We start from the raw sequence: 15,178 nt of genomic DNA, 5'->3' as shown, positions 1-15,178 counted from the left end.
CTTATCACTAGCGGAATCAACTGTAGAGGGGGAAAGGAATAACCTAGAGGGAAGTCCCATCTCTGGAGGAAGGCATCCACTCCAGATGGGAACCCCTCTGGACTGAGGGAAAATAACTTTTCTACCTTTCCGTTTTCCCTTGTGGCGAACATGTCTGACGGAAGACCCCATAAATCCACTATCTGGGGGAAAACCTCTAGATTCAGAGACAATTTCCCCTGACGTAACCTGTGGCGACTCAAGAAATCTGATAGAGAATTCTCGACCCCTCTTATGTGAATGGCTGAGAGATGTAGCACTCGCCCTTCTATCTCCTCGAAAATCCATTCCGTCTCTCTCCGTAAAGGAATCTGACCTGGTTCCTCCCTGATGATTGAGATATAAGACGACCACCCGATTGTCGGACATTACTCTCACATGCCTGTTCTGGATCATTGGAAGAGCTGCTCTCAAGGCTAGTAAGACCGCTCGTAGGTCTTTCCGATTTGAAGAAAAAAGTCTCTGACCCTGGGACCATTCTCCCTGAAAAATCTGATCCTCCACGTGAGCCCCCCATCCCCAGGGGCTGGCATCTGTAGTTACTACTACTGGTTCCGGAAAGGACCAGGGAACTCCCCGAGTCAAATTCTCTACTTCCACCAGTTCAGGGATGAAAGCGTTAAGCCTGATAATTTTATGATAGACTCCAGGGACGTCCCTGCCCGTTTCGTGGCAGCCAGGATCTCTCCTTGTAGTTGTCGAGAGTGTCGTTGAGCCCACTGGACTGCTGGCATACAGGATGTCAGAACTCGCAAAAGGGACATAGCTTTCCTTATGGATAGGGCTTCTCCTGACTGGACCCTTTGAACTACTTCCTGAACGCCACCCACTTTCTCCTCTAAGAGGAAAGTTTTCTCCTGTCTGGAATCAAATACCAGACCCAAGAAAACCTGACTTGTTGATGGCTGCAACCTGGACTTCTGGAAGTTTAATAGCCACTCTAGGGACTGAAGTACCTCCATCACCCGATTCAGCGCCCTGACACGCCTCCCGAGACTGGGCCACCACCAGAAAATGGTCCAGGTAAGGCATAAACATGATGTTCTCCTTTCTGAAGAAGGAAGCCATCTCCGCCACTACCTTGGTAAAGATCCGAGGCGCCATAGAGAGGCCAAAAGGGAAGTGCCTGGAATTGAAGGTAAAGAACACTGGAATCGGTTCTTACAGCCACCCGGAGGAATCTCTGGTGGTCTGGATGTATCGGAATATGATGGTAGGCATCTTTTAAATCCAGAACCACCATATGGCAGCCTGGAGACAAAAGATATATTGCTGACCTGATAGTTTCCATTTTGAATTTGTTCAGGTATTTGAGATTTATTATCGTCCGGTATGACCCATCTGGTTTCTTCACTAGGAACAGGGTAGAATAGAAACCCTTCCCTAGCTCTAACTCTGGGACAGGAATTAACACCTTTTTGTGTGTTATTTTTTTATTTCTTGCAGAATTGCGAGAGAAGATCTTGAAATCACAAATCTTTCCGCGGGATATCTCAAGAATCCAATTTTAGACCCTCCTGCAGAAGTCCAACCAGTCATTTTTCTGCCATCTTCTCCCAAGCAGGAAGGAAGAATTTTAATCTTCCTCCTACTGGGATCATGGAGTCATTGCTTTCCCTGTTTTTCTGTACGAGCTGAGGCTGATCTAAAACAAAAAAAAACGTATTCCCAGATCTAAGCCTTGCTCCTTATCTCCCGTCTGCTTTTTATTCTGAAATCTTGACGGGTTCCGAAAGGGCCGTTTATACTGCTTGAACTGAGTAAAGGATTCCTGGGGAAATTTCTTCGTTCTATTTGCAGCTTTTTCAAGCAAAGAAATTGGCCGTCACAGGGAATGCTACATAGCCTCAGTTTGGACGGCATATTCCCCCCCCCCTTACCAATTTTTAAGCCACAAAGTCCAGCGTGCAGAATTGGAAAGGGATGCGCCGCTGGCTTCCAGTCTCACCGCGTCCACAATAAAGTCCGCGGCCTTTTGGAAGGTGGGTATGGATGCTAACAACTGCTCTCTAGGGAATTTGTCCCTGATCCGCCCCTCCAGTCTATCTAACCATAGTGACATAGACCTCGCAACTACTGTGGCAGCTAGACTAGACCTGAAAGCAGCCGCAGAAGACTCCCAAGAATTCTTAAGAGAAGAATCTAACCTCTTATCCAAGCATGCTCAACCTGCGGCCCTCCAGCTGTTGTAAAACTACAACTCCCACAATGGCCTGCGGTAGGCTGATAGCTGTAGGCTGTTCGGGCATGCTGGGAGTTGTAGTTTTGCAACAGCTGGAGGGCCGCAGGTTGAGCATGCCTGCTCTTATCTAAAGGGTCCCTTAAAAATTCCATATCCTCAAAAGGCAAGGAGGATCTCTTAAAATTTTTTGAAATTGCTACATCAAGTCTTGGAGCCTTATCCCAGGATGTAGAAGCCTCTTCCTCAAACGGGTACTTCCGTTTAAACGAACAGCTTCTTATCTGGCTTAGTCCATTCTTTCTCTATCACCGCTAAAATAGATATATGAACAGGAAAACATCTACGCTTCCTTTCCCTAAGGCCCTCATATACAGTATCTCCCACTGATCTATCCTCCCTGGTATCCTCTAACTCCAGGGTAGATCGAATAACTTAATAATATGTCCATATCTTCTGCTGGAAATAGGAACTTCCTTTCTCTTGTATCATCCTCAGAAGAGGAGGAATCATCAGAGTCCTCATCCACGGAGTGAGACTCGCTATCTTCTGATTCCACATCCGATTCCTGCCTCACTGCTCTTCTCCTTTTCCTACCGGCTTTCAGGGACACTTTACCTTCGGACATAAGAGACTTCAAATCTTTCAGAAGACTGAGTCTCTTCAGCCACCATTTTCTCAATGCACTGCTGACAGAGCTTCTTAGTGTATGAAGATGTCAGCGAGCATTTGCAGATAGGGCATTCTTAGTTTTTTTTCTTGGCCACCACCTTCTTAGGCACAGTCTAAGAAAAGGAAACATACCCATATCTAAGGAAACAGCCTTAACCCTTTAAGGACCAAACATCAGAACTCACAATACCGGCGGCAGGATCTCAATGTCTGCGCCTTCAGACCTCATTTCTTCATCCATAATAGTAGGTAATCCTGCATGTGATTAAACATTGCAATAGTTACCATGTGCCACAGAGTGCCCCTCTCACCTGAGAGATACACCGTATCCTGCAGACCCACCAGGCCACGGACACCACTTGGGACAGTACTTGCACAATCACCTCCTTTCAGACACCCGAAATTCAGTAGCAGGGGATCCAAACAAACCCGGACACTGTCATACCTGAAAAAACTTTTAAGGATGCCGAACTTCCGGTCACGCATGGCCATGGAACGCATGAAACGCAAGCACTTCCTGTATGACACCATCACTCTGCGTCTGCATCCGGTGGCGTCCTGGCTGGTCTCACCATGACGGTGTGGTCCTTCTCGCCTGAGGGACCGGCACCTCCTGCCTACTGTGGACTCCGATCCTTGCCACATCCTTCCTACCACCCTACACCTGTGGGCGAGGAATCACTTAAGGCAGGTAATCAACCAAGCTGTCGCTGACCCTCCGGTATCTAACAGGGCTTCCAGGTCAGGACAACCGAACTGCAGGCTCCCGCACCAGGACAGGAGAGTGGCTCCACCTTTTTATGCTGCAGGTTTCCTGTACTGGGGGCGGAGCCATCTCTCTCTAAGGTGCTGTCGTGGGGGAGGGGAGAATATTGGGACAAATAAAAAATAAAACAAAGAATCATTGCACTTGACATGAGTACAATAATGTATGTTTTATGGTGGTATAAATGTCTATTCTGCACAAGGTACAGACAAGTCTTGTGGGATCCAAGCCTGGTTCATTTTAATGAACGTGAGCTTGTCCACGTTGGCTGTGGACAGGCGGCTGCGTCTGTCTGTAATGACGCCTCCTGCTGTGCTAAATACACGTTCAGAGAGTACACTGGCTGCAGGGCAGGCCAGCACATCCAATGCATACAGGGCAAGCTCTGGCCATGTGGACAATTTGGAGACCCAGAAGTTGAATAGGGCAGAACCATCAGTCAGTACGTGTGGGCGTGTGCACAGGTACTGTTCCACCATGTTGTTCAAATGCTGCCTCCTGCTAACACGCTCCATATCAGCAGTTAGGGCCGGTTGTTGTGGCGAGGTGACAAAGCTTTTCCACATGTCGGCCATGCTAACCCTGCCTTCTGAGGTGCTGGTGCTGACACAGCTGCGTTGGCGAGCTCTTCCTCCTCCCCTGCCTTCGCCTTGTGCTTCCACTTGTCCCCCAGCGTCAGTCGGGAATGCTCTCAGGAGCGCATCTACCAGCGTGCGCCTGTAGTCGCGCATCGTCCGATCACGCTCCAGTGAGGAAATTAAGGACGGCACATTGTCTTTGTAATGGGGATCCAGTAGTCCGCACACATTAAAATGTGGGCAACTCTGCAGTCGTTGCGCAGGCACTGCAGCATGTAGTCTCTCATGTGTGCCAGGCTGCCCAGAGGTAAGGACAAGCTGTCCTCTGTGGGAGGTGTATCGTCTGCGTCCTCCGTATCCCTCCAGCCACGCACCAGTGATGGGCCCGAGCTGCGTTGGATACCACCCCGCTGTGAACATTCTTCATCCCCATCCTCCCCCTCCAGTAGTGGGCCCTGGCTGGCCAAATTTGTACCTGGCTTCTGCTGTTGCAAAAATCCTCTTTCTGAGCCACTTCTAAAAAGACTTGCCTGAAAGTGTTAGAGATGACCCCTCTTCCTGGGCCACATCCTCTTCCATCATCGCCCTAAGTGTTTTCTCAAGGAGACACAGAAGTGGTATTGTAACGCTGATAACGGCGTCATCGCCACTGGCCATGTTGGTGGAGTACTCGAAACAGCGCAACAGGGCACACAGGTCTCGCATGGAGGCCCAGTCATTGGCGGTGAAGTGGTGCTTTTCCGCAGTGCGACTCACCCATGTGTGCTGCAGCTGAAACTCCACTATGACCTCCAGCATGTGCAAGGTGGAGTTCCACCTGGTGGGCACGTCACATATGAGTCGGTGAGCGGGAAGGTAGAAGTTACGCTGTAGAGCAGACAGCCGAGCGGCGGCAGGATGGGAACGCCAGAAGCGCGCACAGACAGCCCGCACTTTATGCAGCAGCTCAGACATGTCGGGGTAGTTGTGAGTGAATTTCTGCACCACCAAATTCAGCGCCAGGCAAAGGAATGTGTGTCAAACCGGCTAGGCCCAGAGCTGCAATGAGATTTTGCCCATTTTCGCACACCACCAGGCCGGGCTTGATGCCCACTGGCAGCAACCACTCCTCGGTCTGTTGTTCTATACCCCGCCACAACTCCTGTGCAGTGTGGGGCCTATCCCCCAAACACATCAGTTTCAGAATGACCTGCTGCCGTTTATCCCTGGCTGTGCTGAAGTTGGTGGTGAAGGTCTGTCGCTGACCGGATGAGGAAGTGGTAGAAGAGGAGGAGGAAGCAGAGTAGGAGGCAACAGGAGGCAAAGAATGATGCCCTGCGATCCTTGGCGGCGGAAGAACGTGCACCAAACAGCTCTCCGCCTGGGGCCCAGCCGCCATTACATTTACCCAGTGTGCAGTTAGGGAGATATAGCGTCCCTGGCAGTGCTTACTGGTCCACGTATCTGTGGTTAGGTGGACCTTGCCACAGATGGCGTTGCTCAGTGTACACTTTATTTTATCCGATACTTGGTTGTGCAGGGAGGGCACGGCTTTACTGGAGAAGTAGTGGTGGCTGGGAACGACGTACTGTGGGACAGCAAGCGACATGAGCCGCTTGAAGCTGTCTGTCTCCACCAGCCTGAATGACAGCATTTCAAAGGCCAGCAGTTTAGAAATGCTGTCATTAAGGGCCAGAAATGAAGGGTGGCTAGGTAGGAATTTACGCTTTCTCTCAAAGGTTTGTGAGATGGAGAGCTGAATGCTTCCGTGTGACATGGTGGAGATGCTTGGTGACGGAGGTGGTGTTGTTGGTGGCACATCCTCTGTTTGCTGGGCGGCAGGTGCCAACGTTCCTCCAGAGGCGGAGGAAGAGGCCGAGGCAGCAGCAGAAGAGGGAGCAGGAGGGGCCTGAGCCCCTTCTTGGTTTTGAAGGCGCTTACTCCACTGCAGCCCATGTCTCGCATGTAGATGCCTGGTCATGCAGGTTGTGCTAAGGTTCAGAACGTTAATGCTTCGCTTCAGGCTCTGATGGCACAGCGTGCAAACCACTCTGGTCTTGTCGTAAGCACATTGTGTGAAGAAGTGCCATGCCAGGGAACTCTTTGAAGCTGCCTTTGGTGTGCCAGCAGAGTCTTCAAACAGCATAAGAGACTGCTGCATGACTTGAGGCTCAGACAGTGACTTGAGGCTCACGGGTGTGATGTGACAGATTGATGGGCATGGGTTTCAGGCGCCACCTGTGCGCTTTCTGCAGAAGACTGGGTGGGAGATAATGTAAACGTGCTGGATCCACTGTCGGCCACATAATTGACTAGCGCCTGTACTTACTCAGGCCTCACCATCCTTAGAATGGCATTAGGCCCGACCAAATATCGCTGTAAATTCTGGCGGCTACTGGGACCTGAGGTAGTAGGTTCAGCAGGACGTGTAGCTGTGGCAGAACAGCCACGTCCTCTACCTGCACCAGAGGCTCCACCAACACCACGACCGCGTCCCTTATTAGATGTCTGCCTCATAGTTAGCGTTCACAAAGCAAAGTAAAAAGTGGTTAAGTATGTTAAAAATAATTAACCGCAAATATAAACCCTGATGTAGGATACTGAACTCAATTTTTTTTTTAAAAACTCTATATGACAGTGGTATTTGTGGCCTAAACGTGACACTCACTTATGCACGTCTTATCACAGATGTGCAGTATATCAGAGGCTTCTTTCACCCCAGTAACCAAAAAGCTGCATTTCTGTCCTAAATGTGACAGTCAGGCTACTTTCACACTAGCGTTCGATCGGATCCGTTCTGAACGGATCCGATCATAATAATGCAGACGGAGGCTCCGTTGAGAACGGATCCGTCTGCATTATATTAGCATATAAAAGCTAAGTGTGAAAATAGCCTCGTACGGATCCGTCCAGACTTTCAATGTAAAGTCAATGGGGGACGGATCCGCTTGAAGATTGAGCCATATTGTGGCATCTTCAAACGGATCCGTCCCCATTGACTTACATTGTAAGTCTGGACGGATCCGCACGCCTCCGCACGGCCAGGCGGACACCCGAACGCTGCAAGCAGCGTTCAGCTGTCCGCCTGTCCGTGCGGAGGCGAGCGGAGCGGGGGCTGAACGCCACCAGACTGATGCAGTCTGAGCGGATCAGCATCCATTCAGACTGCATCAGGGCTGGACGGAAGCGTTCGGGTCCGCTCGTGAGCCCCTTCAAACGGAGCTCACGAGCGGACCGACGAACGCTAGTGTGAAAGTAGCCTGACTTATGCATGTGTAATCTCAGATGTGCAGTATATGAGAGGCTTTTTTATTTTACCCCAGTATGCCAAAGCCGTATTTATGACCTAAATGTGACAGTCACTTATGCAAGTGTAATCCCAGAAGTGCAATATATTAGAGTCTTTTTTAACCCCAGTAACCAAAAAGCCGTATTTATGGCCTAAATGTAACAGTCACTTATGCTTGTCTAATACCAGATGTGCAGTATATCAGAGGCTTTTTTCACCCTAACTAAAAAGCTGTAATTCTGTCCTAAATGTGACAGTCACTTATGCAGGTCTCATCACAGATGTGCAGTATATCAGAGGCTTTTTTACTCCAGTATGCCAAAGCCGTATTTATGGCCAAAATGTGATAGTCACTTATGCACGTGTAATCTCAGATGTGCAGTATATGAGAGGCTTTTTTCACCCCAGTAACCAAAAAGCCGTATTTTTGGCCTAAATGCGACAGTCACTTATGCTCGTCTAATCCCAGATATGCAGTATATTAGAGGGTTTTTTCACCCAGGTATGCCGAAGCTGTATTTCTGGACTTGCAGATAGCCTATGCTGGTGCACTATCATTGCATAAAATGGCTGCCGATCATGTATTGATATTGACTAACTGAAGAAAAAAAAGTTCGTTTTCAGCAGTAGTTGGCTCAGGGCAGGCTTAAAAGGCTTCTGTCACCCCCCTAAAGTCATTTTTCATTTTTGACGTCACATCTACAGTCGACGCAGGCGCACTGAGGAAGGAGCGGCTGAGCGAGCGCCCCTCTCTCAGTGCGCCTGCGTGGTACGGCGCAGGCGCGAAATTTAGAACGCAGACAGGGCCAGCCAGAGGACAAGAGCGCTCGCTGGCCCTGTAATTAACAGGAGGAAAAGGCGTTTACTTGAAAGGAGGATGCTGCTGCTACCAGCAAGTAGCCGCCCTACTTGCTGGTAGAGAGGTAGTTTACATATTATAAAAAATGACTTTGGGGTGGGGGGGGGGGGGGGGTGTGTGACAGAAGCGCTTAAAAAAATAAAATTAAAAATTCTGTAGATCGCTGAGTACATAAACCAGTTCTTGATAAGATTTCTCCCTGATCTCTCCCTCACAGCAGCTGCAGCCTTCTCCCTACACTAATCCGAGCAGAGTGACGAACGGCGCTACGTGACTCCAGCTTAAATAGAGGCTGGGTCACATCCTGCAGTTGGCCAATCACATCCATGCCAATAGTAGGCATGGCTGTGATGGCCTTTTGGGGGAAATAGTATGACGCTTGGCTGCTTTGCAGCCTTTCAAAAAGCGCCATAAAAACCGCCGAACACCGAACCCGAACTTTTACGTAAATGTTCGTGCTCGGGTGCCGAAAACCCTAAAGTTTGGTACGAACCCGAACTTTACAGTTCGGGTACGCTCAACTCTAAAAGTGAGTTAATTGGAAAGTTGTTATATTTGCCTAGTTAGGAACATAGAAAGAACAAAAAAAAAATAACTCGGACAACGCCTTTAAGATGCAACAAAATTGTGGCACAAAAAAACTGCGGCAAAGCAAGCCAACCTATAGGTGATATACCATTAGACAATGCGCTGAATTTATTATACAGTACGAGTCACTGCCATAAACCTAGTGCATTTTTCTTTTAGAGTGACTAAATGTGTCTACATTTTAGGCTTATTTAATGTCCTACATGGACTGATTTCACTGTCTGAAACTAAGTAAAGTACAAAAAAGGGGGAGATAAAATAACAGTCCTCTATGCTTACAGGCATTGGGATCTTGCTCAGCTCTTTTCCAATGCAATTCTTCATAACACTCCATAAGTTAAGGCTGTAGTTGGGTTTATATGGAATTCTTGTGCGTCTCTCCTTTCTCGTGTCCTCTGATGATGGGCGCACCTATAGGTAAATTATGCAAAGGAAGTTGCATTAGACACTGGTTTACATTTTCTGACAAACAGTTAACTTCTATAATAAAGCTTGCCGTGGGTATGTCTAAGGCTACTTGTGAGATCCGTTCAGGGCTCTTACAAGCGGTCCAAAACGGATCAGTTTTGCTCTAATGCATTGTGAATGGAAAAGGATCCGCTCAGAATGCATCAGTTTACCTCCGATCAGTCACCATTCCGCTCTGGAGGCGAAACATCAGAACGTTGCCTGCAGCGTTTTGGTGTCCGTCTGACGAAACGGTTTTCACTGACACAATATGGCAAAATAGAAAACGGATCCGCTATTAACTTTCAATGGTGTTTAAGACGGATCTGTCTTGGCTATGTTACAGACAATACAAACAGATCAGTTCTGAACGGATGCAGACATTTGTATTATCTGAATGGATCCATCTGTGCAGATTCATGACTGATCCGCACCAAAAGCGAGTGTGAAAGTAACCCAAGTGACAGTCCTGTAATGTATTCAAACAGGAGGTACTGACAGCAGTACAGAGCTGGATAATAATTTATTATGGCGACCATTCATTTTTAGTATTTTGTAGGGACAGGGACAGAGATGTTAATCCCGTCACGACCAAGCAATTTTCTATTTTTGTACTTCGTTTTTTAATCCCTTGCTTCCAGACTGTGGAGGTAATGAACAGGTTAATTTGATTTTAAATAGTCTCTAGGTTAAGGCCTCTTTCAGACGCGCGTTGTGGGAAAATGTGCCGGTGCGTTGCGGGAACACCAGCGATTTTTCCGTGCGAGTGCAAAACATTGCAATGCGTTTTGCACTCGTGTGAGAAAAATCGTGCATGTTTGGTACCCAAACCCGAACTTCTTCACAGAAGTTCGGGTCTGGGATCGGTGTTCTGTAGATTGCTATTATTTTCCCTTATAACCATGTTATAAGGGAAAATAATACATTCTGAATACAGAATGCATAGTAAAATAGCGCTGGAGGGGTAAAAAAAAAATATAAAAAATATAAAAATTTAACTTGCCTTAGTCCACTTGATCGCATAGCCCGGCATCTCTTCTGTCTCCTTTGCTGAACAGGACCAGTGGTGACGTCACTCCGGTCATCACATGATCCATCACCATGGTAAAAGATCATGTGATGGAACATGTGATGACCGGGGTGACGTCACCACAGGTCCTGTTCAGCAAAGGAGACAGACGAGATGCCGGGCAGCGCGATCAAGTGGACTAAGGCAAGTTAAATAAATTTTTATTTATTTTTAACCCCTCCAGCGCTATTTTACTATGCATTCTATATTCACAATGCTATTATTTTCCCTTATAACCATGTTATAAGGGAAAATAATAATGATCGGGTCTCCATCGCGTCTCCTAACAACCGTGCGTGAAAATCGCACCGCATCCGCACTTGCTTGCGGATGCTTGCAATTTTCACGCAACCCTATTCATTTCTATGGGGCCTGCGTTACGTGAAAAACGCACAAAATAGAGCATGCTGCGATTTTCATGCAACGCATAAGTGATGTGTGAAAATCACCGCTCATGTGAACAGCCCCATAGAAATGAATGGGTCGGTATTCAGTGCGGGTGCAATGCGTTCAACTCACGCATTGCATCCGCTCGGAATACTCACCCGTGTGAAAGGGGCCTAAGAAGAAGACACCTAATCAACCTAGCAGCTCCATATGTCTACAGTAAATGTTAACCACAAGCTTTCACTTCTTCTGCATTACTACAGTAAAAAGGTCATTTGAAGGGAAATTTCACTGGAGGCTATGCAGACATTTAAAACATGTAAGTCAATTTTTATGCACAACTGTAACTAACATTCAGATGTTATTTCTTTGTAATGCAATATAATTGGCTAATTATGGTATGTAAACAACGCAACAATAGTGTTTATCACTGATTGGTTAAGACCTTTTCCTACAAGAAAGCTTGTAAGGTTTGTGCAGGGTAGAGAACTTCCCTGAGACATTTGAATCCACATATGTCTCTGTTGATTCTCTTCAGCAAACTATATTTCTTCTTTAATTTGGGACTTTGAATAAAGACAAAAAAAAACTACTTCAACTGAATTTGGCTCTTCGAAACGGACACCACAATGGGACACTAGGATAACCGACAGGTGTGATTATACCAAAAGCAAAAGAAGAGAACTGAACAAAAAGAAACAAAGGTTGTGAGATTTGTTCTCGAGAGTGATAATCAAGTTAGACGTGGAAGGGAACCCTCTTGTATTTAGTATATTGTGAGAAAGTATACAAAAATAAATTCAGTGTGCAGTAACTGCGTGAAGTACGTGAATAGAGATAGCCAGTGCATAGTAACTGTGTGTGAAATACCTGGTAGGGAAAATAATTCCAGAGTCTGGGACGTGGAAGAGAGAGAGTGTTAAGTAACTTTTAAAGCCACTGCAAGGAGAGACCCCTAAGTTATCCCAGTGTGTGGGAAACAGCCTAGAGCCAGTGTGGAACTGTGTGTGAAACAATTGGTAGAAGTGGGGCTGATGGGGAATACAGAGAGCTGCAATTCTGGGAATAGTGGCAAGTCCCCACAGAGATAGTCTGGTTGCAAAGAGGAAAAATATGCAGTGTAAGGCCGAATGCACACGGCTGTGAGCCGCCCGTGGTATGCCGGCCTGGATTCCTGCTGACAGCAGGAGTGCACGGCGTAATTGATTGCTATGACGCCGTGCGCTTTATGCCGCCGCTGCACTACAGTAATACACTCTTATAGATCATAGCAATCAATGACGCTGTGCGCTCCTGCTGTCAGCAGGAATCCAGGCCGGCATACCACGGACCGCTCGCGGCCGCGTGCATTCGGCCTAAGAATGTGAATGTATGTTAAAACAAGCTGGTATGTAAAAATGTGGATGTTTGGATATATAATTATGGAAAAAGTCAAGAGAATGGTTGAATATCATGACATGTCCGACAGAGCACAACTATTGTTGCAAGTGGTATAAGACAATCCTGAATGCAACTTTTTTGCATCGAGGATTCGTTTGTGTCATGTGACCACGGAGCAGGAGTGAAGCGCTTGCTATTACTCACCGCTCCGTGGTCACCCGCCAGCCTGTATGGCGCTGCACTGTATCCTGACACATAGTCAGGTCATAGTGCGCAAAGAAGGAGCTCGCGCCAACGTACCAGCCGCCTCAGCACCACCAGTCACCGTGCCAGCCGCCTCAACACCACCAGTCACCTGGCCAGCCGCCTCAGCACCACCAGTCACCTGGCCAGCCATCTCAGAACCACCAGTCAGTGTCAGCCATCAGTCAATGCACCAGCCGCAGCTTCCAGTCACAGTGCCAGCTGTCTCAGCCATCAGACAGTGCCACTAGCCACAGCGCCAGCTGTCTCAGCCAGTCAGTGCCAGCAGTTACAGTTTATGCACTACTGTTCTAGCGCCCGTAATTGTAACGTGCTTAAGGTCTAGTAGAGTTATAGTTACTTACTGGGTGAAAAGTGAAAGTTATTCACTGAATGTTCATCTAACATCAGCAATCAGACCACAAGTACTGCTAAATAGAATAAAAATAGAATAGGGTGACGCAGCCCAAACGAAAGAGGTGGAATTTTCCATATACAGCCGTAACCACCTCCCGACCGCCTAACGCGCCGATGCGTCCGGGAGGTGGTTGATTTGTTCCTCCTGGACGCATCGGCGCGTCATCTCGTGATACCCGAGATTTCCTGTGAACGTGCGCACGCAGGCGCGCGCGCTCACAGGAACAGAAGGTAAGCGAGTGGATCTCCAGCCTGCCAGCGGCGATCGCTCGCTGGCAGGCTGGAGATGTGATTTTTTTTTAACCCCTAAAGGTATATTAGACGCTGTTTTGATAACAGCGTCTAATATACCTACTACCTGGTCCTCTGGTGGTCCCTTTTGTTAGGATCGACCACCAGAGGACACAGGTAGGTCAGTGAAGTCGCACCAAACACTAAACTCCACCCCCCACCCCCCCTGTCACTTATTAACCCCTTATAAACCCCTGATCACGCCATATAAACTCCCTGATCACCCCCCTGTCATTGATCACCCCCCTGTCATTGATCACCCCCCTGTCATTGATCACCCCCCTGTCATTGATCACCCCCCTGTCAGGCTCAGTTCAGACGTCCGTATGATTTTTACGGATCCACAGATACATGGATCGGATCCGCAAAACACATACGGACGTCTGAATGGAGCCTTACAGGGGGGTGATCAATGACAGGCGGGTGATCACCCATATAGATTCTCTGATCACCCCCTGTCATTGATCACCCCCCTGCAAGGCTCCATTCAGACGTCCGTATGATTTTTACGGATCCATGGATCGGATCCGCAAAACACATGCGGACGTCTGAATGGAGCCTTACAGGGGGGTGATCAATGACAGGCGGGTGATCACCCATATGGATTCCCTGATCACCCCCTGTCATTGATCACCCCCCTGCAAGGCTCCATTCAGACGTCCGCATGTGTTTTGCGGATCCGATCCATGGATCCGTAAAAATCATGCGGACGTCTGAATGGAGCCTTACCAGGGGGAAGATCAATGACAGGGGGTGATCACCCATATACACTCCCTGATCACCCCCTGTCATTGATCAGCCCCCTGTAAGGCTCCATTCAGACGTCCGCATGTGTTTTGCGGATCCGATCCATGTATCCATGGATCTGTAAAAATCATGCGGACGTCTGAATGGAGCCTTACCAGGGGGGTGATCAATGACAGGGGGTGATCACCCATATACACTCCCTGATCACCCCCTGTCATTGATCACCCCCCTGTAAGGCTCCATTCAGACGTCCGCATGTGTTTTGCGGATCCGATCCATGTATCCGTAAAAATCATGCGGACGTCTGAATGGAGCCTTACCAGAGGGGTGAACAATGACAGGCGGGTGATCACCCATATACACTCCCTGATCACCCCCTGTCATTGATCACCCCCCTGTAAGGCTCCATTCAGACGTCCGCATGTGTTTTGCGGATCCGATCCATGTATCCATGGATCTGTAAAAATCATGCGGACGTCTGAATGGAGCCTGACAGGGGGGTGATCAATGACAGGGGGTGATCACCCATATAAACTCCCTGATCACCCCCTGTCATTGATCACCCCCCTGTAAGGCTCCATTCAGACGTCCGGATGTGTTTTGCGGATACGATCCATGGATCCGTAAAAATCATGCGGACGTCTGAATGGAGCCTTACCAGGGGGGTGATCAATGACAGGGGGTGATCACCCATATACACTCCCTGATCACCCCCTGTCATTGATCACCCCCCTGTAAGGCTCCATTCAGACGTCCGCATGTGTTTTGCGGATCCGATCCATGTATCCATGGATCCGTAAAAATCATACGGACGTCTGAATGGAGCCTGACAGGGGGGGTGATCAATGACAGGGGGGTGATCAGGGAATCTATATGGGTGATCACCCCCTGTCATTGATCACCCCCCCTGTAAGGCTCCATTCAGACATTTTTTTGGCTCAAGTTAGCGGAAATATATATTTTTATGTTTGTTTTTTCTTACTAAGTCTCATATTCCACTAACTTGTGTCAAAAAATAAAATCTCACATGAACTCACCATACCCCTCACGGAATCCAAATGCGTAAACATTTTTAGACATTTATATTCCAGACTTCTTCTCACGCTTTAGGGCCCCTAAAAAGCCAGGGCAGTAGAAATACCCCACATGTGACCCCATTTCAGAAAGAAGACACCCCAAGGTATTCCGTGAGGGGCATATTGAGTCCATGAAAGATTGAAATTTTTGTCCTAAGTTAGCGGAAAGTGA

The 15,178-nt window shown here is 48.0% G+C and overlaps 1 protein-coding gene across 1 annotated transcript in view; it reads right to left on the bottom strand.

Moving 5' to 3' along the window:
* The window catches only part of LOC122942438 (oxysterol binding protein), a 362,440-nt gene that overhangs the window by 78,137 nt on the left and 269,125 nt on the right, over positions 1–15,178 (bottom strand). Inside the window, exon 7 of the mRNA XM_044300057.1 lies at positions 9,229–9,360. Coding sequence (XP_044155992.1) covers positions 9,229–9,360 — 132 coding nt within the window. The remainder of the gene's footprint in view (positions 1–9,228; positions 9,361–15,178) is intronic.

This window comes from Bufo gargarizans, chromosome 6, assembly GCF_014858855.1.
Source record: "Bufo gargarizans isolate SCDJY-AF-19 chromosome 6, ASM1485885v1, whole genome shotgun sequence".
In the NCBI taxonomy this organism is placed as follows: Eukaryota; Metazoa; Chordata; class Amphibia; order Anura; family Bufonidae; genus Bufo; species Bufo gargarizans.
This window is presented reverse-complemented; position numbering and strand designations above follow the sequence as displayed.